The following is a 27202-nucleotide window of genomic DNA, read 5'->3' on the forward strand; positions in this document are numbered from 1 at the left end:
TATTCTGCCCTGCACCCCCATACTCCCCAGCCCTGACCCCCCCACACTCAGCATTCTGCTTTGCACCCCTAGACCCCCCAGCCCTCTGCCCTGAACCCCCCACAGCCTTCTGCCCTGCACCCCCTACACCGATGCCCTGAACCCCATCCCACCCCAACACATACCCAGCCTTCTGCCCTGCACCCCCACAGCCCCATCCCTCTGCCCTGAATCCCCCACACACCCAGCCCTCTGCCCTGCACCCCCACAGCCCCATCCTTCTACCCTGACCCCCCCACACACACACATTCAGCCTTCTGCCCTGCACCGCTACACCCTCAGGCTCTCTGCCCTGAACCCCCCAACCCCAACACACACCCAGTCTTCTGCCCTGCATCTCCACAGCCCCATCCCTCTGCCCTGAGCCCCCCACATACTCAGCCTTCTGCTCTGATCCTTGAACCCCCCCCAACACCCAGCCTTCTGCCCTGCACCCCCTACAGTTCCATCCCTCTGCCCTGCACCCTCCCACGTCCCCAGCCCTCTGCCCTGATCCTTGAAACCCCCCCACACCCAGCCTTCTGCCTTGCACCCCCCACACACCCAGCCTTCTGCCCTACACCCACCCCCCCAGCCCTCTGCCCTGACCCCTGAACCGCCTCCACCCAGCCTTTTGCCCTGAACCCCCTCCCCCAGCCCTCTGCCCTGACCCCTGAAACCTGCCCCCCCCCGCCCCAGATGTGAGGTCTTGGCCACAGGCCCTGCTCAGCCCACTGCCGGCCTAGGTGAACAGAACCACAGGCTGGCAACGAGCTGAGCAGGCTGGCGGCGTAAGATCATCATTTTAATTTAATTTTAAATGACATTTAAACATTTTGAAAACCTTGTTTATTTTACATACAATAGTTTAGTTATATAATATAGACTTATAGAAAGAGACCTTTTAAAAATGTTAAAATGTATTACCGGCACGCGAAGCCTTAAATTAGAGTGAATAAATGAAGGCTCGGCACACCACTTCTGAAAAGTTGCCGACCCCGACCTAGCCTTTTCTCTTTTTGCAGTACCCTTTTCTCTCAGCAGCCTCCTACCGTCCTGTTCACTCTTCTCTCTTTTTCTTCTTTTAAATGTAAAATATTTTAAAAACTGCACCAAGTCCAAATTAGTCCTTTGGGGACACTCACCTCAAAAGGCTCTATTTTCAATTTTGTGCTTCCAAAAAAATGCCAGGTTCAGTGGCAAAGTAGAGTGCCAGCCTGGCATCTGTTTTAATGAATATTTAGAGAACAAAACAGCCAAGTGCAAGAACATTACAAAGCAGCTATAACACTGACAGTCTGTGTCTTCCAGTGTCCTTTAGACAGCATGAACTTGAAAAGAAGATCTGAGTGGTGCAAGCAAAATAATAATAAATTTAGGGTGATCTTTTCAAAGGTGCCTGAAGGAGTTTGGTGGCCAATCCCCATTAACTTTCAATCAGAGCGAGATAAATGATTAATTCTCATAGGCAATACAATCACAAAGGCATCAATCCACTCATGATGAACCTTTGTTCTTCAGTAATGTATTCTTAAAACTTTTGAAATAAGTGTTTTGACATCCCCCTCCACAGGGTATATAGAATAAAGTTTCTCTTCTATCCTCATCATTTCACTCTTCACTTTTGTAGAAATTTCTGTCCAGGGTTTGGCTGCATATTTTTGATACACAGAAAGTATCTCCACAAAACTATCCAACTGGAAGTATAAACCAAAATGGCTGAAAAAGCAAAAATTCAGGTAAGTTACCTCTGTAGCTGACAAACGTTTATCTCCGTTATCACTGCCAACACCTGAATCAGAATCCTTTTTACTTGGATATATATCATCAATGCTAAATGTAAACAAAAGCAAACAGAAAGTTATTTCAGTATGCACTAAGAGCCTGAGCCTGATCTCAGTGAAGTCAATGCCAAAACTTCCATTAGCATCTATGGTCCAAGATTAGTCCTTTAACAAATCAATAATATAATACACCTGAAGTAAGACTGGTAACATTATTGTGCAAATGTTCAATGTCAAGTAAAAATGAATTAAACAAACAGCTCGACAAGTTCCTCTAAGAAGACAGGAAGATTACTGGTTAAAAATAGGAAAAAATAATCTATTGTTAAATCATCCTTTTTTGTTCACAAAGATAAAAACTGCCAGTAGCTTAGCAGCATTCTGATTGCTTAGCATAACCCCAAACTGACTTTCAAATCAACTAAAATAGTTGAACTCAGACTGCAGTCAACTGAATCACACATGAGCATTAATATGTTAAAAATTAATTAGTGTTGGAGGAAAGGGCATTGGATCTCCCTAGAGCATGAAGTAATTAATAACATAGGTACCTTTGTGACATGCATTAATTTAAAAACTCCTTGAAGTTTACTTATTTAAATTGGTAAATCATAATAATGCCAGGTACCTGCTGCTCTGGTTTCATTGCCTAATATATGACCTTTACTCACTGTACATTACAATATTAGTCATATGCTCGCATTCCTAGAATAATACATTGACCATCACATTTTTCTACATCACACATTTCTGTTTATTTGTGATCTAAAAAATTAAATTGTAATCCTGCCCAATTTCACCATATTTTTTTGCACATCGTTACTTTCTCAGCAACTAGACATATTTCCCAATAAAATGAAAAAAAACACAATTTTAAGAGTCTTTGTAAAAGCAGGTCTCTGATTAAGGTTCGTAAATACTGGAACTTTGTGTGGAATAATCTTGAAATCCCAGAAGTTTTGTGTTTCTTTGGAAGCTGTTACTATATTATTATTCTCAGAAACATGAAAACAGTATTTTCCATAATTTTCGGTTTTTCATTCGTTAGCTAATGAATACAAAGGATATACTTGTGCTAAACTATATGTGATAAATTAATAAATTATAACACAAGAATGTAGAAAAAGGCTGCTATTCCTGAGAGGTCCTCAAGCATTGTATTTATTACATATCATTAATGTGGTAGCACACAGAAGTCCCAGTTATGGACCAGGACCCCACTGTTCTAGACACTTGTATGACCATCAGAGATGAAAGTAAGCTGGTACGCGCAGGTACAGAGGACCAGTAAGAAAAGGAGACTGACTGAGGGAGGGAAAGAGAAGCCTGGTCCTTGCATAAGAATAGTTTAAACTCAGCTGTTCTCTGATGGTTCAGCCCCCAGGGCTAGGTTTCTGGTCTCCTTGTTAATTTCACTCACAGTAGCTGGGGGGAGGGAGTCGAGGGGAGGGTGTGTTTGACCATGGCAGGGGCAGTCCCTGTCTGCCCCCGGGGATGAGGGGATCTCTCCTACTAATATACACAACAAATACAAGCATTTGGCTGCACAGCTTAATCTGAGCTAATAAAAGCAGGGGAAGGGGAAAACTCACTGTCACCTTGGTTTCTCGGCTCCTCCCTCCCCTGCTCCAGGGAGGCTGCAGACAAGGCTCTGAATTCCTCCCCATTCCCCCCCAGCAGGAGTTTTCCTCTAGGCTCTAGCTTGCAGTAGATTGGCTGAGATGCCTGCTATTGCTGCCTGCAAAAGAACAGTTTAAACTCAGCTGTTCCCTGTGCAGTTCAGTGCTCAGAGTTAGGAGCCGTTTCTGGCATCCTTGTTAATTTCACTCCCAGTTGTTGTTGGGGGTGTGTGACCATGGCAGGGGCAGTTCTTTTTTGCCCCCGGAGATGAGGGGAACTCCTAAACACAATCAAGATCAAGAACCATTTCCAAGATCAAATCTATCCCATTCCCTCCCCAGCAGAGGATCATGGTTGTGATGTCCAAACTGCTTGCAGATACTCTTTGAAATGTTACTGTTTAAAAAAAATAACACAAAAAACATGGAGAACATGGTGGAAAGATGCGTCATGATGATTAGGATTTATTTTGGGCAAAGCAATTTTGCTAAAGCAACTAAAGATTTACAGAGAAAGCAAACAGCCCCCATAGACAAAACCACAAATGGATTGGAGGGGAAAACTGAATATTCAGTGAAATTATTGTGCCTCCTTTGAAAGAAATAGTAGTTTTCATTCCAATCCACCCTCTCTATATATTGATTTAAACACCTGAAATGTCCTTAGGACACGGGGTGCCATCTCAGATCTCTTTTTGTTTTGTCCTGCCTGCAGAGTGCAGAGGCTGAAATTGATAAAACTTTCTTTAAATATCTTGTATATTTCATGAAGGCTATTCCAGTTGTCCTTCATTCGCCCCTGACTTTGCCTTCCTCTCCTCCTCTGCCCCTGGGCTCCCTCCCTGGCTGGCTGTGGTTTTTGACTTGGTTACTTACTCCTTGGCAGACCCAGCCCAGCAGCACCTGCTGGCTCTCACTACTGGTTGGTGGCAGGCTGCAGCTGCATTGTTTGTGACACATACATACAGTATGTATGTGTATGTATGAACGTGTGTGTCACAAACAATGCAGCTGCAGCCTGCCGCCGACTGCCTCGACCCCAGCAACCGGTCCTTACTATTGTATTTTAGTAGTAGTATTGGAGATCCCCTCATCCAGGGGGCAGAAAAGAACTGCCCCTGCCATGGTCATACACAGCTTCCCCTCCCCTCCTCCCCCAACAACTAGGAGTGAAATTAACAAAGATGCCAGAAACCTCTCTTAAGCCTGGGGGCTGAACCATCAGGGAACAACTGAGCTTAAACTGTTCTTATGTAGGAGGCAGTCTCCCTGCTGTAAGGTAGAGGGAAGCCTCTATAGCAGCTGCTGAGTGCCAGGCAGGGAGAAAGCACAGAGCCTAGCATCAGCAGCCTAGCTGGAGGAGGAGGAGGAGGGAAGACACAGAGAAAAATATGACAGTGAGTTTTCACTTTTTCAGGCTTATTCCAATAGTAAAGTTTTATTACAGACAGTACTGGTAGTAGTAATAGTAGCTTTATTTTCTCTATCTATGTCATGCAATGGGAGGGATCCATGAAGTATGTAGGAGAAGTGGCTGGGTTGTTTGCGATTGGACCATATGGGTAAGAAATGTAAATTACTTTCACCCCTGCCCAAACTCCAGGGCTCCCAGCCGCCTCTGCAGCTGGTAGCTCTGGGGTTAATTTAAAGGGCCTGGCTCCTAGCTTCAGCCGAATCCCTGAGCCCTTTAAATCCTGATTTAAAAGCCCCAGGATTTAAAGGCCCCACCTCTTCTGATAGAGGCCACACCTCTTCCAGTGGAGGCCCCTCCCCCTCCACAAGACTCTGGAGTACCGGTAAGTCCTTTAAGTTACTTTCACCCCGATGAACATACAACAAAAAGATACCACTACATCTCATGAATAAATTAAATGAAAGCCTTTTCAACTTTGACCAAGTAGATCTCTCTCGTAATAAACTATATGCTCATTTTATACCATTATACCACTGGCCACACCTCCATAGCTAAAGCTGAATTTCATTTTAGACTAAAACCAAACATTAAACTATTTTATATAGGACAAATATAGCATATCCACCCCAAATTTACAGGGGTTACTCTCTGAGTACAGGATGAATTGTTGAGAATTTACCTGAAAAATCTATCAATTAGCTTATGAGTTCAAATTAATTTAAGAATTGGTTCTTTAAGAAATGTAGCACCTGTCAGTCTTTTCTTTGTCCCAAATGATCTTAATAAGGAACAACAAAGACTTTTTAAATTATCCTGATAATTAAAATTGATTGAAGTCCATGTTTGAAGAAATTAGATTGCAAATAAGATAAATAATTATTGATTGTATTTAATGTCATTATACAGGTTATCAACAGGGTTCTCCCTGCATATCTTTTCCTTCATATAGCGCTAGTTCCTGTAACAATAAACCAATAAACTAACTGAAAATTAAAGGCACAATCCACCAATACACTTTGGCTGCCTTGCACTGCTCTAGTGATGCAAAGCAGTTGTAATCCCAGTTCTGGCTGCTTGTGCTGCTCTAATGTACCAGTGAATTTGCTTTTAACAATTACAATTTTAAAAAATATTAAAGTTGATACTACTTATCTCAGATCATTAGAAATATATTATGGTTGCATTTTTGGGGGTTTACTGTTTGTGTCTGAAATGTTTTTTAAAAAACAAGGATATCCCTAGACAAAAAAACTTATTAATGTTGAGTTAAGGTTAAAAAGACAAAACAGTAATTAGGATCAACACTTTATCACATTATCCCAAAACTCAGCTTTACCAATCCAAGAAATTCAGAGTTAAAATTGCATGTAAAAAAAATCCAAACATGTTAAGTTTTGGAAATGCACAGTTAAGTCATCTCAAAAACCTTAACTCTGCCCAGTAGTTATAACATGATGGGGAAAAACATGAAAAACACCAATGTGTATTTAAAAATCAATCTAATCTAATCTGAGTCCATCAAAACTAAAACATCTTAATCAAATGATATGGTTATGGTGGAGGGTAGTATTTAATAATAACCTAGATTATATTTAAATTATGTTATAATCATTCTGAAGTAATACAGGGGTTTCTCTGGAATAAAGATTATTAATTCAGATGAGAGTTTTATTCAAAAAGATACAGCTGACATAAACCTACATTGAAAAGTCTTGAAGTAAAAGAATAAAAAATATATTCCATTTTGTTTCCAGACTGCTAGAACTAATTTATGTGAACAAAGAATGCAGTGTTAGTCTTTTATACTTACCTCTCTTCCACAGGTTGCTGCAAGTGTGGTCGTTCTATGGCATTAAGATAAAGTGAGTCTGCTGTTTTAATCTGGCATGCCTGTATGCTCAGATATTTGAATATGTGCACTTTACCCTTTATACAAATCTATTAGGATGAGAAAAAAAAAACATTTATAACCATAAAGATTTAAAAAAAAAATTGCTCCAAATTTGACCTTACTAATATTAACTTCCTAGAAAAATAGTAGACAGGATGTTTTCCATTAGATTATTTCATTTAAAAAAATTACAACCAAAACAGTGTGCGATCTCATTTTGCTGCTTTGGAGATGACGTTAAGAAGTAGCAATGGAGATAATGGGAATTTTACCAATGACTTCAATTGGAGCATGCCCACTGTGACCTATGTGGGTTTGGGCAAGATATGCACAACTTTATGTCTTCTAGTATAAATATATTCCAAAAATAATGCACATCCCCCTTAACATCAAGAACAACATAACCGTGTCTAGAAAGTAGAAACAGGAAGCAGTCATATCAACATATGCTACATTATAAATCCAGGAGAAAAATACTTTTCCCTCCCCAATGGAGAAAGACAAAAAAATGATATTTCTTCAGTTTATAAGTAATAAATATGTTTTTATTTTAAGAAAGTAGTTAACTCCTAGGAATCCAAATAGTCTGCCATCCATGCAGATTTCCATGTTCATCTGCCCCCTCAAGTCCTGTATTCAGTCATGTACGCATCACTCATAGTTGGATCTAGATGATCAGCGAATGAAGGATTCATGTCCTCTAGATCAGGCCTATCTGTTGTGGTCAGACTGTCTGCTGAAAACGGCACAGTGTTGAGGTTCCTAGAACACCCCAGCAATTCTTTGTCCACAAGCAGACTCCCTTTATGAGCCATAGGAACCTGCTGAGTACCTCCAAATCCTCTGCTGAAGCCCTCTGGAATAGCTGTTGAGCATCCTCAATGTTTGCCCTCCTCTTTCTTCAGTGAATCTGGGCACCAATTCTCAATGCAATACAAAAGGGTGGGCTCTCACTTTAAAAAAAAAATCAGGAAGGATAAGTGGCTTAGTTTCTTAATTATTGTGTAATGTCCCCTCCAAAAAGGAGTAATTTGGGGTTTTTTCCAGTTGCATACCTACAGCTCTCTCCTTCCTGGATGGGCACATCAGTTTCCTTTTTTCCTGGCATCTTGTGCTTGACATGTTCATTTCCAGCTCATTTGCTCCTCCACTCTCTGGAATGCTGTCATCAGGTCACTGATATTAGATTCCACCATGTCACCCCCCTGTGTAGGTGCAGAGGGCCCTGCTAGTTCTTGCTGCCTGAACATCAAGTCACAGGGAAGCATGGGTTTGCGGAACCCAAAAATAACCCGTGACTTTTACACCAGTGAAATCTGATGTGAGGGCTGCCTTAGAGGAATATTCCCTGGCTTAAGCACAACCCAATATTGCATCCAATCATATTTCCCAAGCTCTTCATTTTATTCCTGGAGAACATAGTGGCATGTTGTACAAGCAACTGTTCTAATCACTTCCCTCTGTTGCCTTCTACAGTTGCTTTTGTCAAGTCAACCCCTAGCTCTTTTACTGACTGGGCTGCAACACAGCGCTTGATCTCTACCCCATGGGAGGCTTAGAGACACTAGTTATCTTGGACATGGTTCCCATGGCCTGATTTTTCACTAATTGCACTTATCCACACCCTTTGGTCCAGTTCGAAAAAGAGAGTTCTGCTAAATAGCAACCCTGACCAGATATTGGTGGCTTCAAATACTCCTACAGATTCACTGCAGCTGTCCTTTATCATCAGGGGTATTACTGCATGATTAGCTGCCTTCACCAAAACTTTATCTCAGCCTTCACAGGAAGTATGCAGTTCCTCTCTGTCATCCTGTAGGCAAGGTAGAGGCATCTCTAAAAACCCCAGGTCCAACCTTCCTCCTGCCAACATCCAGCAGGAGTATCTGAATGTTATCCAGGGACAAAACTCTTCTATTAATACCCCAAGAGTTCTTGTGATGCCCTCGGATGAAATCCTCTCCCAACTTAACAGCACTAGAAATACTGGTCACCACAACAAAAGTCCACTTAGTATGCAAAGACCCCAAGTTCAGGGGCAGCAGTATTGATTAACACTCACCAGTTTAACTCCTGCAGTACAAATTTTCTTCCCTTTCAGCACTAGGTATTCACCATAGATTAGACTTATTTCAGATCCTGAGTTCAACAGCATTGTAGTTTTTCAGGCAGCGATGTCTCCAGACACAAAGTAACAGGTGTCTGTGTAGCTCCTGACTGGCCCATTCTAAGAGTTGCTGATGGTGGCCCTACTGCATTCAGCACTTCTCATTTCCCTTGGTGTGGCTTTATCTCTGTTTGGGGCAATTCTGTCTCCAATGGCCTTTGCTTCTATAACACCTGCAAATGTCATCCGTCATGGGACCCACTTGGGAAACAGTCTCTCTCTTCTGACCTGTGGGATGCCTGTGAATAAGTTGCACTGCCAACTACTTAGCCACTTCACTAGCAATAATTTCTTGAAGTGCAGCATCTGGTATAAGGGAATAACCTAAGGCTGCGAATTAGCAGCTAATACCTTTAAGGGAAGCATGAATTTCTTCTTCCACATTTTTTAAACTCTGCATATATCAGGTCCATAGATATTTCCAGTATGTTATCCTTCACCAGCAGGTTATAAAGCTCTCTTCTTAAACTGTTTACAGACTGACTTTTCACACAGAATCCTCTCATGGCTTGCCAATTCAAGATGTGGAACAGCAGATTCTGCTTCACTAGAGTCATCTCCTGGACAGGGGTATGACAAAGGCCTACTGCACAATCTCCTTAATGCATGCATATAACTCTGCAGGGGTTCCTCTTCCAGGTGCCTTCTGGCTTGCCATTCCTTCCAGTATTTCAAAAGGCCCAATGGCCTTTCACAGAGGTTATATAAGTGTTTGTGTAACTGTCTATAAGAACCATGATCCGCATTGGGAAGCTTCTGGTAAAACACTTGGCATCACTATTCAAAAATACCACTTGGTACTGTGCTACTTCCTCATCAGTCCACTCAAAGTCTGTGAAGACTCAAAGATTCCAGTCTCATCTGCATAACCAGTAAATTTCTTCTCAGGCAAAAGTGCTTCTGCCATCTTGAAGCACCAGTTGTAATATTTGCTTTACAGAATCACTGGGACACAGCGAACACCAACTTAGTACACACAGACAGGACAGATCTTTCTGCTAACCCCTCAGGTCATATCAACAACATAAAATACAAGGCAACAACTTAACAGTAAGATATAGCACTGTCTCCTGGTGGAAATGTCGTCTACATTCATTAATCACAATCTATTACATTTCTTCAAAGCAGGCTATATCCAAATATGGAATTTATATAGTTTCTATGTGCATCACATACAGTAGGCTTACGAAAGATGTTTTAACTAGATTATTCCCTGGCCTGAACATATTAGTGTCTTGTTAATTGGTAAAATCACACCAAAGCTTCCTAAAATGTCTGCCCATTCACTTACAGTAGTACGGAATATAGGTTTATCGTACAATTTTCCCCTCCGTCATCATGAAAATATCCTGTTTATTAGCAGTAACCATTGAAGGAAGCCAGGCGAATGAAATTAATTTTACCAATGTATTATAAGGTAGCTGCAATTTAGTAGGGGGAATATTCTAGAATGACTCTGTTCAGGTGCTATGTATGCTCAAGAGCACAAGTTAGGAGCTTGAGGAGACCTACCATCTCCCGTTTGTTTATATTTCAGAAAAAATTCTAGCTAAAATCAATGGACTACGATCATTAAGACGCAACAGATAGCATTGCTGGGTTTGCAAGCTTGGAAAAAAACGAGATAATGAAGTTTTATACAATAATAATTAAACACAGGCTGTTCTTGATATCATCTAGCCTATTCTTATTCTAAATTACAATTTAAGTGACACACATTACTTACTTGTGCTGGTGGGGACTGCAGAGGATTGTTCTCAAGCAATAATACTTGTAACTGCAGCATCTTTCTAAAACAAATTGGAATCACGAGCACTTTATTGCAGGAAAAGTCAAACTTTACCAAGGGAAGCTCTATTAGTTCTAAAAGTAACAGAAAGGATCGTAGTTATTATATTTATTTATTTTTGTCACAAAATACATGAATTAAGTATATCTGAATGTGATTCTATTTGTAATTGGAGAAAGTAAGGATTCCACAGTATAATAAATTAAATTTATTTTTCTTCTAAAAACAAGTGATGGACGATCCTGTTACTTTACTTATGTATTTTGAAGACTTATATTCTGTTTACAATGTCCACACAGTGCTATAATCACAGCATTTGGCATTCTCAAGTATCTAGGCCAACTTGGCTGTTGGCAGCTGCTTAAAATAAAATCAAATACCTTTCATCCTGCAAAGGGAGGCATAGCTATTTAAATCTATAAATTCCATAAAAACAAGTGGTTTTGAAAATAAATTCTGTACCACATTGGGCAGAAAGAATAATCTCTAACTTCTGTTTCTAGTAATATAAACTATGATTTCTCAGTTGGGGTACAATGTATTGTACTATTCTTTCAAATGAGTATACACAGTTTCCTAGAGTTGCTCTGTCAAAGATACCTTCTTTGGGATTGCTGATCAGGCAGAGCCAGGCAAGAAGGCTGGGTCTCTAACATAGCTCACAGCATCTCAGATTACTAAAGGATGGTCAGTATTGATGGCATAAACTCTGGAAATCCTGATGGGATCTCTCCAAAGGCATTGTCAGAATAAACAGTACTGCCACAATAAGGGATGGAAATTGGATTAAGTAAGAAAAATAGCTAAATATAGTCACTTTCCCCACCACATTATCAATGTTGATATTAATTTAGGTGACTATAAAGAATCAAAGCAAAGCCAAATAGAGTAACTGTTCCCTTTTGTGGGCAGGACTACACTACTAGTGTACTCAACTTTTTCTGATGCTTTTCATTACTAATATTGAATCATTCAAACGTTTAGTCCTTACTTGTCTTCAAAGAAAAATTTGTTTGAGTAAGAACTTCAAGATTTATCCCAGAAAAATTGCTGGCTTTCATAATTGCATCTTATCCCCATGAGTCCTGTAAATTTATGAACACTATATCTAGACTCACCTCATTTTTTATGGTATGTACATACCTAACGTGTACGTTAATAAGCACCACTTCCCTGTTTAATGTCTTATTGCTTTAATATCCCCCAAATATACACACAGTTTTAGGCCAGTACTGTGTAACAGTGTCTAAAAACTGACCCACAACAGTTTAATGGTATTGGTAATCAATTACCAGAGACCAAGAGGTGAGTGGACAATACAGAATTTCTTCTGGTGCATTTCCTAAGGTATCATCACTTGGACAATAGCATAATATTTAGGGCTGTTAATTAATTGCAGTTAACTCATGTAATAAACTCAAAAAAATTAATCGTAATTAATTGCACTGTAAAACAATAGAATATCAATTGAAATGTATTAAATATTTTTGGATGTTTTTCTACATTTTCAAATATATCAATTTTGATTACAACACAGAATATAAAGTGTACAGTGCTCACTTTATATTATTTATAACATATATTTGCACTGTAAAAATGATAAATAAAAAATAGTATTTTTCAATTCACCTCATACAAGTAGTGTAGTGCAATCTCTTTATTGTGAAAATGCAACTTATAAATGTTATTTTTTTGGTTACATAACTCAAAAACAAAACAATGCAAAATTTTAGAGCCTACAAGTCCACTCAGTCCTACTTCCTGTTCAGCCAATTGCTAAGAGAAACAAGCTTGTTTACATTTATGGGCGATAATGCTTCTCACTTCTTAATTACAATGTCACCTGAAAGTGAGAACAGGTGTTTACATGGCACTACTGAAGCTGTCATTGCAAGATATTTACTTGCCAGGTGTGCTAAAGACTCATATGCCTCTTCATGCTTCGGCCATTGTTCCAGAGGACATGTGTTCATACTGATGACATTAATTACATTTCTGACTGAACTCCTTGGGGAAGAATTGTATGTCTCCTTCTCTGTTTACCCGCATTCTGCCGTATATTTCATGTTATAGCAGTGCAAATATTTGTAATAAAAATAACTATAAAGTGATCACTGTACACCTTATATTCTGTGTTGTAACTGAAATCAATATATTTGAAAATGTAGAAAACATCCAGAAATATTTAAATGGTATTGTATTCTATTATAGTTTAACAGCATGATTAATCACAATTAATTTTATTAATCATTTGACAGCCCTATTAATATGCAACTTGTACTCACACTGAAGCAGTACCAATTTGATTAGGCTTCTAATGCAAGTACAATGACCTCAGGAAAAAAAACAACACAGTACTTTTAAGTACATCATACACTTTTCTCCAAGATTCCTAAAATATTCTAGAACTCCACAGGGCTGATCCTCAGCTAGTGTAAATTGTCATAACTTCGCAACAGAGCTAAAACATTTTGTATCAGTGGAGGGTCTGCCTGCATAGGTCATTCATAAATATTCTTCAAACCAATGATATGAAGACAGTATCAAGCCACCATGAATCACAAAGACAATTCATTTTAAAAAGACCCACATACTGCTTCTGTTTGGCAGTAAGTATTGTACAATGTTGCTGATGCATGGTAAATCTGCCAAAATAAACAAATTTTAGCACAAGGAAATGCGAGGTTTTTAATCTTACTTATTTACATAATTAAACACATGTATATTTTCTAAGTTGTAATTAGAAAGTAATTTTAAAGATCTTATTTTTTTGTCTTTTTACCTTGTGGTAAAACCTTGAGGTAATTTCTTCTGATATTCAGTTCTCTTAGAGATTTCAACTGGCCTATCTGCTGTGGCAAAGCTGTGATTTCATTGCAGCTGACATCCTATATTAAAAGCAATAAGGAGATGATGAACTGTCTTCCCTCAAGACAGTTGACTATTATGGGTGTGAAATTCGAAGTACTTTGTTGATTCATTAAAACATGTTTTCCAGGTTAATGAAATGTAAATTCATATAACCTGCCATGTCTTATCTTTGCACTGAAAAGCTAGCCATGTGATGTGTCACATCACATAAAACCAAAATACAGCATTTACTAAGATTTGCTTAGTGAAGTTATGCAGAGTGCCACTTGGGCTCCTTGTTCATTTTCCTACATCTGTTTTTGATTTTTCCGGTAAATTGCTGAAGGACTTTGCAATTTGTCAGGCAGGGGAGGAGTGGCAGAACACTGATAGGAAATGAACAATTTTCCAAAATCAAGTGGCTCTCTTTTGATGGAACTCTAAATTAGATTACTGGAGATATATTAGAAGTTGGGTTTCAATTTAAAAAAAAATCAATTTAGGGATTTTTCCTTTTTTAAAACCAAAATGCTAGCAACACAAAAACATAACACAATTGCAGTTATTTTTACACACTAGTTTAAGAACTGAATATAGGAAGGGGCTCACAATTACCGGTAGGTATGCAATTCATTCTTTTAAACTCTACAGAAGGAGAAACAGTCTCTTCTTACAAAAGTTACCTATTTGAAAGAGAGAGAAAGAGAACTGGCAATTCAATGTGACAGTACCAATTTAAGATGGTGGGAAACAACTCTCCTCTTTTATAAAAAACATAATGTATTTGATGGGAAATATAGAGGTTGTTAAAAGAGCATTAGGTAAAAAGTTTCAAAAGCACCTAAGTGATCTAAAAGCATAAGTCTCATTGAAAGGTAAAGGAATTTAGACTCCTAAATCATATAGGTGCCTTACCCTATTTTCTTGGTTAAATGGTCCCAAGTTTACCACACCTAATAATTATAATACATACTTTTAATCAGAGTACTCTGTGAACTCAAAATGTCTGTAAGTTCTCCAAAGCACAGGCTTCAAACACTTAAAACAGAGAGCACTCCACTGGTTAATTCGCAATGCAAAGTGTGCGGGCCCCACTGCACTGAGAGCTGCTTGCTTTGTTCCTGTGATCAGGGAGGTTGTTGAAATTTACAAAGGTAAAGAAAGAACAATTCCTGTACATTTCAATGCCCCAATGGTTAGTTTGTAGAGGGCTGAATTAGGCCCCTCATCTTGGGTTTTAACAACCTGGACCAAGATGAAGCTTCTGTTCATCTCACAATCTCTAAAAGAACAACTGCTAGAAAGTTAGATTTGTAAAGTTAAGATGCAGTACAAGATGGAGTTGATCCAACACAAGGTATAATGGAAAGTAGGAAATGCATTAATACTAGTAATACATATATAAAATAAATGCATTAATAACACTAATACTGTTGATTCATTAATCAAGATTCTGAAAAGCCTAAAATCGGTAATCAAAGATAAACTCCTATAATCAGGGCATTTTAAAACAAGATCAAATTAACTTACAGGCTTTAGCTTATACTACCAAACACACCAGTATGTAATCAAGATGACACTGAAAAGAATGCTGAACCTTTTGCCTAAACCTGTGATGCATTGTCATTTCACTAGACTGGTCCTGCAAGATTTCATGCGCTGTATAATAGGGAGATCAGGAAGAGTAAGGAAACACTGTATCTCCAAAAGTATGATTTACGTAGTGATAATACTTTTTCCTAAAGAGATAAGGGAATTTCTTAAGTACATTAACTCCTACTTTTACGGTTACTGTTTCAAGTGGCAAAGTTGAACAATACCCATAAGCTCAAAGATTCTGCAGTTTCCCCAAATCAGGTTTCAAATTTAGTCATTTGAAGGGAGTTTCTCTAATACTATTCAAATATATTATGTCAATGTCATTTCCAAATCAAGAATTTCTTCAAAGAATAATTAGTGAGAAAACTGAAGTGGCAGGAAGCTCTATTTGACAATATTGGATTGGGTATCAGAGAGATAAAAGTCTCCTTATCAGGATCCCACTAGAGCCAAAACTTCCTTCCCTTCTCAAAACAGAGCCAGGGAATTGTTTTAGGTTTTAGACAAGGAAATTAAAAAATCCTTGTTAATGAGTGCACTGGAAACTGTCTCTTGTCCAAATTACTATAAAGTTATGGTTAATTGCATTAGTCCAAATATTTTTAGGGATATAATGCCCTAATTTTTATCTAAAGACTTGAAACAAGTTCATAATTAAGCATTTACTTTTTAGAACATACAGTTTAAAAGGTAAAGTACCCCTCTTGCAGAAAAGTTGTATGGTAAGGATGTGTCTAGAAGCATATTTCTATGTGTGTATGAATCTTTAATAAAACTGACCTTGGTTTCAGGGTGTAAGAGAATTTTTCAAGGAAGTATAATAATTTTATGGTTTTTAGTACCTGCAAGGACAAAGTCTGCTGATGACCTTTTAAGAAATCCAAGAATAAAACTCATCTCTTTAGTTCATAGTCACAAGATATCCAGAGTTAATAGTATCTTTTATCCGACTCAACACTGCATACAACATTTTTTACTTTCTGGTTAGGTACGTATGACAAATCAAGAGCAGTGTACTCCTCCTAATTCCAGTATGTAATACATTACCCTGCTTTTGTTTTGCATCTTGGCTTCAAGGACATCTGCAGACAATTAAAATAATGTACTCCAAATGCCTTTTCAAATTCCAAAGGTTAATATTTGGTGAAGGTCAGACTTCTTCTAATAATTCCATTTTATTCTTACCAGTTGCCTCCCTGTTTGACAACATGGACAAGCTCTCTCAAATAAAACTGGAGAACAATAGTCAATTTAAATAAATTTCTATGGCAAGTGGAATTTGGAGGTCAAATAGTGTGCAAACAAGTTAGTATTGTTACCACTATCAAAAGTTTGAAGTTAAGAGTTCTAAATACTCAGTTTTTACAGTAGCGTATAGTTGTACACTAGAGCTACCTCCAAAGTACTGCTCTACAGCAGCATGCAGGTTGCTTTCATGCAGCTAAGCATCTTGGCACTGAGGGATGCACATTTCCATACATGGGCCACATCTCAGCAACAGAACCACAATAATGCCATTAACAGGCATCTCTTCATGGTTAGGGAGAAGATTCACCCCTTAGGACAGATGTAAACTATACCTCTACCCTGATATAACGTGACCCAATATAACACGAATTTGGATATAACGTGGTAAAGCAGCGCTCTGGGGCGCGGGCCTGCGCGCTCTGGCAGATCAGCACGTCAGTGTGTCTAGTTCCGACACGCTGCTCTGAGTGGCGTGTTAAAGGTGCCAGGCTGGGGCCAAGGGGTTGGATAAGGGGCAGAGGGTCTCAGGGGGTGGTCAGAGGACAGGGAGCAGGGGGGAGCCACAGCCCGAGGGAGGGAGCTGCAGTGCAGGGGAAGAAAGTGACGGAGGAGAAAACACCAACATATATACAGTCTTTTACAGATAACCTTTTCAAATACATTTGCAATTAAAAAAAAAAATTCTCAAGTGCCATTTAATTCCTGCCCTCCGTGCTCTCAATAACTGGCTGATTGCTTATAGCCATTACAGAAGGGGTAGGTTTTGCGGAAAGAGGACAGTGTCTGTATGGATCACTTCAGAGAAGGCATTCCATGCATAATGGACAGCATGGAAATATATGTGACAGGAAACTAAAAGGGACTGAGAAGATGAGCATAATTTGTAAAACAGAATGAGGTAAGAAAAGAAAAAAAAAAGACAAGTTGAGAGGAGCAGAGCTAGGAAGGGACTTGGAGACCAGAACAAGAAACTTGAACTCATTTTAGCAAAACAGGGAGCCAGTAGAGGGATTTGAACAGAGGAGTGATTTGATCATGCAGTGAGAATAACAAGTAGGCAAGATGATCTTTACTGATGTGTTTTATATGAACCCAAGAAGGGTGATGTGGATGACAGGGAACCTGGAAAGGAGACAGTTACATTGTAACATTTTCCTATCTGATGCAATTAAGAAGTTCACCACATATTAAGGGGCACTGACTGTGTAACAGTGATTACCGTATCATTAGGCTTTTGCAGAACGTTCTTTACGAAATTGATTATACTGTAACTAGTAATAAAACAAACAAAAACCAAACATTCAAATCAGTAACATACCAGTTCCATTAACTGTTTTAGCTGACCTATTTCTTCTGGAAGGGAACCTAGCCTATTGTTACTTGCAATTAAGACTTTTAGAGGAAGACCACACAGGCAAGCTGGCAAAGAAGAAAGCTGATTTCGACTGCAACAAAAGAAACAAAAACACATATTAAAAACACAAATTACATTCTATTGTATGTACCCTGCATCTGACGAAGTGGGTATTCACCCATGAAAGCTCATGCTCCAAAACGTCTGTTAGTCTATAGGTGCCACAGGATTCTTCGCTTCTTTTACGGATCCAGACTAACACGGCTACCCCTCTGATACTATTCTATTTTATGCTCACTTAGAAAATCTGAGATTACAATGTGCCATTTAAAAAGTCCAGTTATTGAGATATCTTGATATATCAAGTTGCTTGCACATAAAAAAAAGTAAATGAAAGTTTTGGAATAAAAAACTGTATTAAAACATCAAACATAAGCAAGATTAGAAAAAAATCTCCATTTAGTGAACAAAACAGCTTTATGGAATATCACCGTCCTGAAACAAAAGAATGAATTTTATCAGTTTACTCATGAATATACTGCATGAACAAAGTGACATCAACTTACAACAGCTGTTTTCCTTCACAACAAATGCAGGAAACTCAATGAGGGCAGAAGCTGCAAGCATTTTTAAAAAACCTATGATTTTACTGAAGTAAGCATAAATATGAGACTTTTTTCCAAATAACTGAAAGACAGGCCAACAACTGATCATAGGAAAAACACTGGCATGCTTCCGGTTCTCAAAAACACAGTTACATGCGAAGACTTCTGTCTTTGTCTATTGCAACCCGTTTTTCCCCCAGGTATTTGGAACTCAGCACTGAAAATTCTTTACAGTCTGAAACTCTTCACATATCTCAGACTGGAAAAGCCAAATTGTTTATTCTCTTTCCTGATCATTCATTTTCTGTGACTTGATTTTGCAAAATAGACTATAATGTTTTCTCCCTCTCTGGTAGCAACAATAGGAAAGATGGCAACCAACAAAATCCAACATTTATTAATGAACTTTACTATAACACATCACCACATTATATGAACACCTCACACATATTAAAGTTCCCTGTGAGTTAAGGATGTGTTATCATACTTACTTTGCAGATGGGAAAACTAAGGGATAGGAAATTAAATTACTTGCCCAAGGCCATACAGGAAGTCTGTGGCAGAGCTGGAGAGTATACTTCAAGGCTTCTGATTCCTAATTCTGTGATTAAACCACAAATCTATCATTCTCCCATCCTTGAAAAGATTCTCTTTCATTGTTCCTCCTTTGCGCATTCTTTGCTCCCCAGTTTGAGACAATCTTTATGTGAAAGAATGAAGGTTAGCCTTCACTCGTCATCCCTAACAGAAACTTCGTTTTTCTAAACCTCATAGGATAATGTCCATCAGGTTGGGCTGGTGTATTAATCGACTCAGTTACACACAAAGTTAACTGTTAGTTCATTTTTCTGTGACTTTGATCAGAATAGACAATAGTGTTCTAAACAACAGTATCTGAGAGGACTCTCAGAATGCAGAAGCTAATCTGAATGGGAAGACACCAACTATGATCCCAATCATTTCTTCCCTTAAAAGAGAAACCTCAAAGGAGGGCTGTCTCCAAACCTTTGTCACCCAAATGCAGCAGTCACCAATTGGCAGGTTCGGCTGATTGCAGCTCCCACTGGCCACAGTTCGCCATCCCAGGCCAATGGGGGCGGCAGCAAGGGCCGTGGGCCGAGGAATGTGCTGGCCGCAGCTTCTCGCCTCCTGCATTGGCCTGGGACAGCGAACCGCGGTCAATGGGAACCACGGTCCGCCAAACCTGCCGATGCGTCAGGTAAACAAACTGGCCTGGCCCACCAGGGTGCTTACCCTGGTGAGTCGCGTGCCAGAGGTTGCCGACCCCTGGTGTATGCTCTGATCCTGATCAGGAAGGACACTGCTGCTGTGATTCTTGTATACAATTCTTTAAGCACAATGGCATATCAGGAAGCTTCAAGGCCATCTGAATCCTTCAAAATGGATAAACAGTAAATTAACCTTTGTAAAGGCTCTGTTCCCACAGAGAAATTTTAAAAGCAACTCCCCCAAAAAATTTTTAAAAAGGTCTGTGCTCATCTTAGTTTCTTTCTGGTGTATAAATATGAGCTGAAAGGGTTTGTGGATTCTTTCTTTCTTTTTTTTTGCTTTAAAAATAATTGGACATCTTTATTAAGAATTCAACAGGCCAACTTTTTCAGTTAAGGAGTGAGCAATCACACTGCATTCCTGAAGTGAAAAGTTCAGGGTTCTTGGCATGAGATGATGGAAGAAGCAGAGTTACCAGCAATGCCCCTCTGCCATGTACATTGGCCAAACCAGACAGTCTCTACACAAAAGAATAAATGGACACAAATCTGACATCAGGAATCATAACATTCAAAAACCAGTAGGAGAACACTTCAACCTCTCTGGCCATTCAGTAACAGATTTAAAGGTGGCAATTTTGCAACAGAAAAGCTTCAAAAACAGACTCCAAGGAGAAACTGCTGAACTTGAATTGATATGCAAACTAGATACAATCAATTTAGGCTTAAGTAGAGACTGGGAATAGCTGAGCCATTACACATTGAATCTAGTTCCTCATGTTAAGTATCCTCACAGCTTCTTGTCAAACTGTCTTAAATGGGCTATCTTGATTATCACTACAAGTTTTTTTTAATCCTGCTGACAACAGTTCATCTTAATTAATTAGCCTCTTAGAGTTGCTTGGGCAACTCGCACTTTTTCATGGTGTGTGTGTGTGTGTGTGTGTGTGTGTGTGTGTGTGTGTGTGTGTGTGTGTGTGTGTGTGTGTGTGTGTGTGTATCCTCACTATATGTTCCATTTTATGCAACCGATGAAGTGGGCTGTAGCCCACAAAAGCTTATGCTCAAATACATTTGTTAGTCTCTAAGGTGCCACAAGTACTCCTGATCTTTTTTTAGAGTTACCTGGATATCTGGTAGTAATGCCTAAAAATTCTCCCAAAAAACATATGCACAACTAGGTAACACACCAAGCGAGGAGGGAAGGTTCCCGCCTAACAGCCTAATCCACAATGCTATGCAAGCTACCAGAAAAGTGCTAAATTAGCAGCTACACACAGAAAACACCCAAGTCATATCATTACAACTTTTAGTTCCCACCACAGTGTTTCAAAAATTCCTTCAAACTTTCTTAATGTGAAAAAGCAGAGAATTCTGGATCCTGATGAATTTCAGACTATTGAGCAGATATAGCTGATCTGAAAACCTAACAGCAGAAGACTTTTTCTTGATAGTTCCTTGCAAACTTATGTCTACTGTGGGCCCCTCAAAGAAGCATTAGGTTTTTTAGGGAGGTCAAACAGAAAAGAGTTAAGTTCACCTTATGGAAGAAAGTTATTTATCAGAAAAAGCAGCAAAGAGTCCTGTGGCACCTTATAGACTAACAGATGTATTGGAGCATGAGCTTTCGTGGGTTAATACCCACTTCGTCGGATGCACAAAGTGGACATTTCCAGGGACAGATATATATATGCAAGCAAGAAGCAGGCGAACTTACCTCGTTATCTCTAGCTTGCTTCTTGTTTGCATATATATACCTGCCCCTGGAAATTTCCACTACATGCATCTGAGGAAATGGGTATTCACCCACGAAAGCTCATGCTCCAATACGTCTGTTAGTCTATAAGGTGCCACAGGACTCTTTGCTGCATTTACAGATCCAGACTAACACGGCTACCCTTCTGATGCATTTATCAGAAAATTATTCTGGGGGTCTTTAGAACTATAATGCCGATTTAGAATTCAAGGTGGGACAGGCTGTTTCCATAGCACTGAGAGCTAAAGAGTGAACAATGAGAACCCTTTCTCTTGTCCTTTAACCAGAAATTCTGGAAGACCTTTTGAATCTATCTTCTTCACTAAGCTTCCAAACCACACTGCAGAACAAACATTTCTCAGCAGGTAAACCCAGTTCTCATGAGTTCTGAGTTTGAGGTTTAAATATCAGTTTCAGACCCAATGGAGGCTTTTTGTTCCTATGAAGAACTAACTGAGCAATCTAGATAAGGAGAGATGAGTAGGGGCTGCAGCATTACATAGTTGGCTGTAGCTGAATGGTTTATCAAAGGAATAAATCCAAGACTCTGGAAAAAGCATAGAAAGAAAAACAATTGGGGTTATACAAGACTGGTTTCTTCGGGACTTTTTCTTGGTGGAGAACAAAAGGAACCTTAAAAAGAACAGGAGTACTTGTACACTCAAAATATCTTACTAGCAACAACAACAAAATGGTTAAGGGACTCCCCCCCTCAACTTTACAGCATCCCTTGGTACATCTCATTTTCAAATTCGTATCCAGTGCCCTTCCAGCATAAGGAGTAAAGATAGGCATCATACTGTATTGTATGTAATATATTGTGTAGTACTTCAAACTGAACAATTTTACATTATTATCAAGGGAAAACCACTGGAATCATTTCAATTAAAATCATAAGCAAGGATTTAAATCCAGTAACACTTAACAACAAGGTTAGTGCATTAACCCAGAGAATCAACACTATTTAAAAAAATATGTTTTTTAACAAATTGTGTGGTGGGCCAGCACATTCACCAATGCATATTCAGTTTTCATTTTAAGTAGTTGCTTGCTCTCAACCTTGACCCACCATCCATTTTAAAAAGAGCGCAAGGGCAGGAGGGGGAGATTTTGTTATGAAGTCCTTAATAATTGTGCCCATTATTTCTATCACATGATTTCCAAGCTCTGGCTGCTGATCCATCTAGTGACTGATGGAATGTAGAATTATAGCCCTGGATCTGGTTCTGTATGTCACGAGTTAAATTCTCTCCCACAAATGCTCATTAATACTTTAGCTTACATACGTTTATTCACCCACAATGCACAAGTGCACCTGCAGTGGGTTATTGTTTAAATTTAGATATGACTTTATTTTTAAATACTATAAAACGATAAATCAAGAGTCAACGAAGGCTGCTGTTGGAAAAAAAGATGACAAAACATGCTTTCCCAGAGTAAAAGCAGCAAGCACTCTTTTGTGGTGAACACAATGATTTTATTTCAACCTGTGATCAATCATCATTAACTTTCCCTTAAAAGGGATATGTTATGTCTGAACATTGGCACAAATCATCTAGCATTCACTTCTTTCAGGCAGCAGGAGCCACACCCCATCTGTTCTAACCGTATCTGCCCAAGAGGTCTGCAGGTGTTCAGTACTAACAAATGGCTTACGAAAAGATGCTAGAGAAGAGGACAGCAATATAATGAATCCAGTGCTGGAAAACAAGTTGTAACTAGACTGGAGTAAGGCTGCTCACTGTTCCCCATTTCACTGATTTCTATATCACATGGAAACTTGAGAAATTCACTGAGAAAGATCATTAGAAATAAAATTACAAAAAATTAATTCAGGAAATAACAAAGCCCTTAGAGGGAACATATTTCCTTCTTCATAGTAAAATGATTGGCCTCCTGGTGGATAGTGGGGAGGGGGGGTAGGGGGATTGGCACACAGAATAAAAGGAATCATATTTAGACAGGGACACCTGGGCGGATTCAATTCCATGTCCCTCCTCAGCTATTTTAGAGATACTGGGGGAGGTTTGGAAGTTGGGAGTGACAGCAGGAGGAGACATGACTCTTAGTTTACATTGTGCTAAGTAAAAATGTTAATTTACATTGTAGTTTGGAGTTTTTTCTTGGGTAAAGTTCCTATGAGGTATGTCACAAAAATCAACAGAGTGGTTTGCTTCTCAACTCTTGGTTTTCCCATGAAGCTGAAGATTTTTCTGACTCAAAACACCTGGCTCTCTTTTCCTTACAGGTTAAAATCCTGTACCAACTACCATTAACTTTAATTTACATTCACACCCTCTTAAAGCTATTTTAGTCACTCTCAATATATGCCACTGTTCAAGCCTCTAAAGAATGAACAATTTATGCATGACTGTATTTTGAGAACCCAAGACAGATTTCATTTATCATTGCATTAAATGTCCCAAATTCCCACGTGGATCTCTCACATTCATCTCCACAGCTTCTTTTATCCAATTCTGAATCTTGACATCTGCCCCAAAAGCTATATATTAAAATCATTATTTATGTATCTACATAGTCTTCTATCCAAAAATTTCAAGATGCTTTACAAATATTTTAGCTTCAAAAAACTCTGTGAAGGTAGGTAAATACTTTTATCACCCTTGTACAGGTCAGGAAACAGACATAGATGTTAAGTGGGATGTCCAAGATCACACAGAAAGTCTGTAGTAGCCATAATCAGAATCTAATCCTATGCTTTAAAGCAGAAGACAATCATTCTCATGAAATCATGATGCCTAAATCCAACTGTCTCCAGAGTGTTGGTGTTCTGAAAGAATGAATATAAGATTTTTATATCCAGAGCCACATCTAAAACTGAAAGTTATTCAGAAAGCAACTTTGGCTGAGATTTCTAAGGTTGATTTCAGCTGAACACAGATCCAACAAAATTACCAAACACCAGCAACATAAAATAAAAAAGCAGCCCATTTCTCTGTTTTGGAAAGGCTAAGAATAAATACAAGAAGAATAAAGCAAAGGCATACCACTGCCCTGAAGAAAGTCAGGTTTAAGTGTATTGGGAGGAGAGTATAATGGCAGTTTTGACTACGTACATCTGTACTATATTTGGGCTTTCCAACCAACAACTATTTTCCCATAATACAAATGGGAATACAAATAAACAAATACTATGCAGCTATCCAGAATACAAATAAATAAAGTCATTTGTTTTACACTAAATCATTGAGAGGCTGCAAGCACAAATACCTAACAACAAATTTAGAGCACACATATAACAACACCATGGCAACAATGGCAACAACAATCGTATTTCTGTCAGTTCTTCATCTCCTCACTCTTTTCATCAGCACTTTGAAATGATACTTGGGAACCATAATTAATTTCTTATATAAAATATCCTCAGTTCCCTCTTCAAACTAGAGTTGAAGATATGACATTCATATCCAGTAAGGGCTGTCTAAAATTTAATATTTCAGAGCACACATTAATGGTGAGAGTGATTAATTAAAATAAATAAAAAACAAATAGAAAATATATATGAGAAAATATATCTGAGTTGGGATGACAGAGCCAAGTTTCAGTTCCAGTATCCGTAAGCTCAAGGAAAAGAAAACTACTCAGCAACCGGGGGGTGGGGGGGCAGGGGAGGGAAGAGGAGTAAAAGGGTCAAATTGTATAATTAAATTTAAAACTTAATTTGCAAGGTTACTGTGACTACAAAATGAGTTTAGAGAATTTGCCCTCAATTATTTTAATAACAGTGAGTAGAGCAAGAGGTTGGTAGAATAGGATCTATAATAGGAAAGTCAGAATGGGAAGCAGAGTTTACTTTCATCACAGCGCCATTAAATTATGGGTGGTAAAATATACCCTCATTATTGCTGAAAGTGCAGAAACAGAGAAGGGTGCATAGACACACCAAACAGAAGAGGCTCTGTTCCATCAGTGGCGCCAGTATATGGAACAGGAAAATTTATTTTGATTAAACAAATATTTCCTTTCTCTGAGTTATAAGGTCCAACTACCTTTCAGCACGACTGTAGCTCCATAGGCAGAATCAGACCTGTCACTCACTGATAAGGGAGGGCTAACACACCAGCTAACACAGCTTCCTTAGAAAAGGATAATCCCCCATGTGGATTAAAACTTGTTAGTAAGTTTATACACTCTAAAGCAGGGGTCGGCAACCTTTCAGAAGTGGTGTGCTGAGTCTTCATTTATTCACTCTGATTTAAGGTTTCACGTGCCAGTAATACATTTTAATGTTTTTAGAAGATCTCTTTCTATAAGTCTATAATATATAACTAAATTACTGTAGTATGTAAAGTAAATGAGGTTTTTAAAATGTTTAAGAAACTTCATTTAAAATTAAATTAAAATGCAGAGCCCCCTGGACCAGTGGCCAGGACCTGGGCAGTGTGAGTGCCACTGAAAATCAGCTCATGTGCTGCCTTTGGCACATGTGCCATAGGTTGACTACCCCTGCTCTATAGCAACAAACAATGAATTCCTATTGCACAGCATAACTTTATTGACCAAAATTTGAACCACCCTAGCACGAATTTTTATCCTACTGGTCAAATAAGTGTTTCATATAAAGGGAGGGTCAGATCTGTGGACTTTAACTCAGAGAAAGGAATAAATAAATGTTCCTATTTTCTTTCATATAAAAGGTCCACAAACCCATTAACCAATGGAATTTTTATAGCAGTCTGTCTCAAGGAAGATTCACCTAACAGAACTATATACAAGGTTTTAAGTTCCTTCTCTTATTCTGCAAGCAACCTGCTATCAAAGGCAGCTTCCTCCTAGTAAAATGTTGAGAAGGTATGAATAACCAGGTGTCTGCCCTGCAAATTTGGAGGCTCCTGCTGCTCTTAGTAAGTAGGCTTTGAGGCCAGTTGGGGGAGAGGCTCTTGGACTTGCATGCTTCATGTGTGCACCCCTTCAACCACCCTGAAATGGAAGATTTTAAGGTTCTTTCCTTTAACTGCTGGATGGTAGAAAAAGAATAGAGCATTAGACTTCTGAAAAACCTGTATGTGACAGTGTAGCGGGGCCCCGCTCCAGCTCAGAAGGGGTTAAAAGCTAGCCCTTGGAGAGGGTGGGGGCTGAGGGAGAAAACTTTAGGCTGATTGGAGAAACAGCTGCAGCTGGGCCACACCCCTATTAGGCTGCAGCTGGCCCTATAAAGGGGCTTTTAGGCTGAAGCTCAAGCAGACTCCCTCTAACTTCTGAGAGGGAGGGACCTGAGCAGAGTACCTTAGTGGAGCAGGGCTGGAGAAAGGCAGAGGAGCCAGGGAGCTCCAGCCTGGAAAGTCCCAGGCTGTGGTCCAGCAGAAGGCCAATGGGTACTGAGGGTTGCAGAGGGCAGCCCCGGGGTAGGCCAAGGCAGAAGGTCCAAACCCAGCCTTGCCAGTGATGAGTAGGCTGATACTGCAGTCTGCCCCAGGGTATGGGGGCTAGACAGTGACTGGCAGTAGCTTTATAGTGAGATGAGGTGGGGATAGTAGGTGGGGGTTCCCTGGAGAGGGGAGACCATGAGACTGAGGGGTGTATGGCTGGGGGGCAGCACCCCAGATAACGGGTCTGGGAGGGACATGGGGGCCAAGTGGCAGGCCTTCAGAGGGTGCTCTGGACACTGGATGAGCTAATTCCCGGACGAGACCAGCAGGAGGCACTGCAGGGGTGAGTCTCTTACAGACAGATAAAGATCAAGTGGGCTTCTTTATCCAATATATTCCAGAGCTGCTTTCTTGGGTCAAATGGAAGAATGCATGTGCCTACTACTCTTGGCTCACCCTTTCAGGAGAAAGAGGAGGAGGGATGTTGCACTTCAAATGTGATGCAAACAGGTCTACCAACAGGACCCCAAATTTCATCATTAGTAACTA

At 39.4% G+C, this 27202-nt stretch overlaps 1 protein-coding gene across 1 annotated transcript in view; it reads right to left on the reverse strand.

Annotated features, from left to right (window-relative positions):
• LRCH1 (leucine rich repeats and calponin homology domain containing 1) overlaps nt 1-27202 on the reverse strand; it is a 222358-nt gene that overhangs the window by 63439 nt on the left and 131717 nt on the right. The window contains exons 3-7 of the mRNA XM_030565216.1: nt 17698-17824; nt 13465-13570; nt 10620-10756; nt 6646-6773; nt 1767-1851 (exon numbers count right to left, since the gene is read on the reverse strand). Coding sequence (XP_030421076.1) covers nt 1767-1851; nt 6646-6773; nt 10620-10756; nt 13465-13570; nt 17698-17824 — 583 coding nt within the window. The remainder of the gene's footprint in view (nt 1-1766; nt 1852-6645; nt 6774-10619; nt 10757-13464; nt 13571-17697; nt 17825-27202) is intronic.

The sequence above is a fragment of the Gopherus evgoodei genome, chromosome 1, assembly GCF_007399415.2.
Source record: "Gopherus evgoodei ecotype Sinaloan lineage chromosome 1, rGopEvg1_v1.p, whole genome shotgun sequence".
Taxonomy (NCBI): domain Eukaryota; kingdom Metazoa; phylum Chordata; order Testudines; family Testudinidae; genus Gopherus; species Gopherus evgoodei.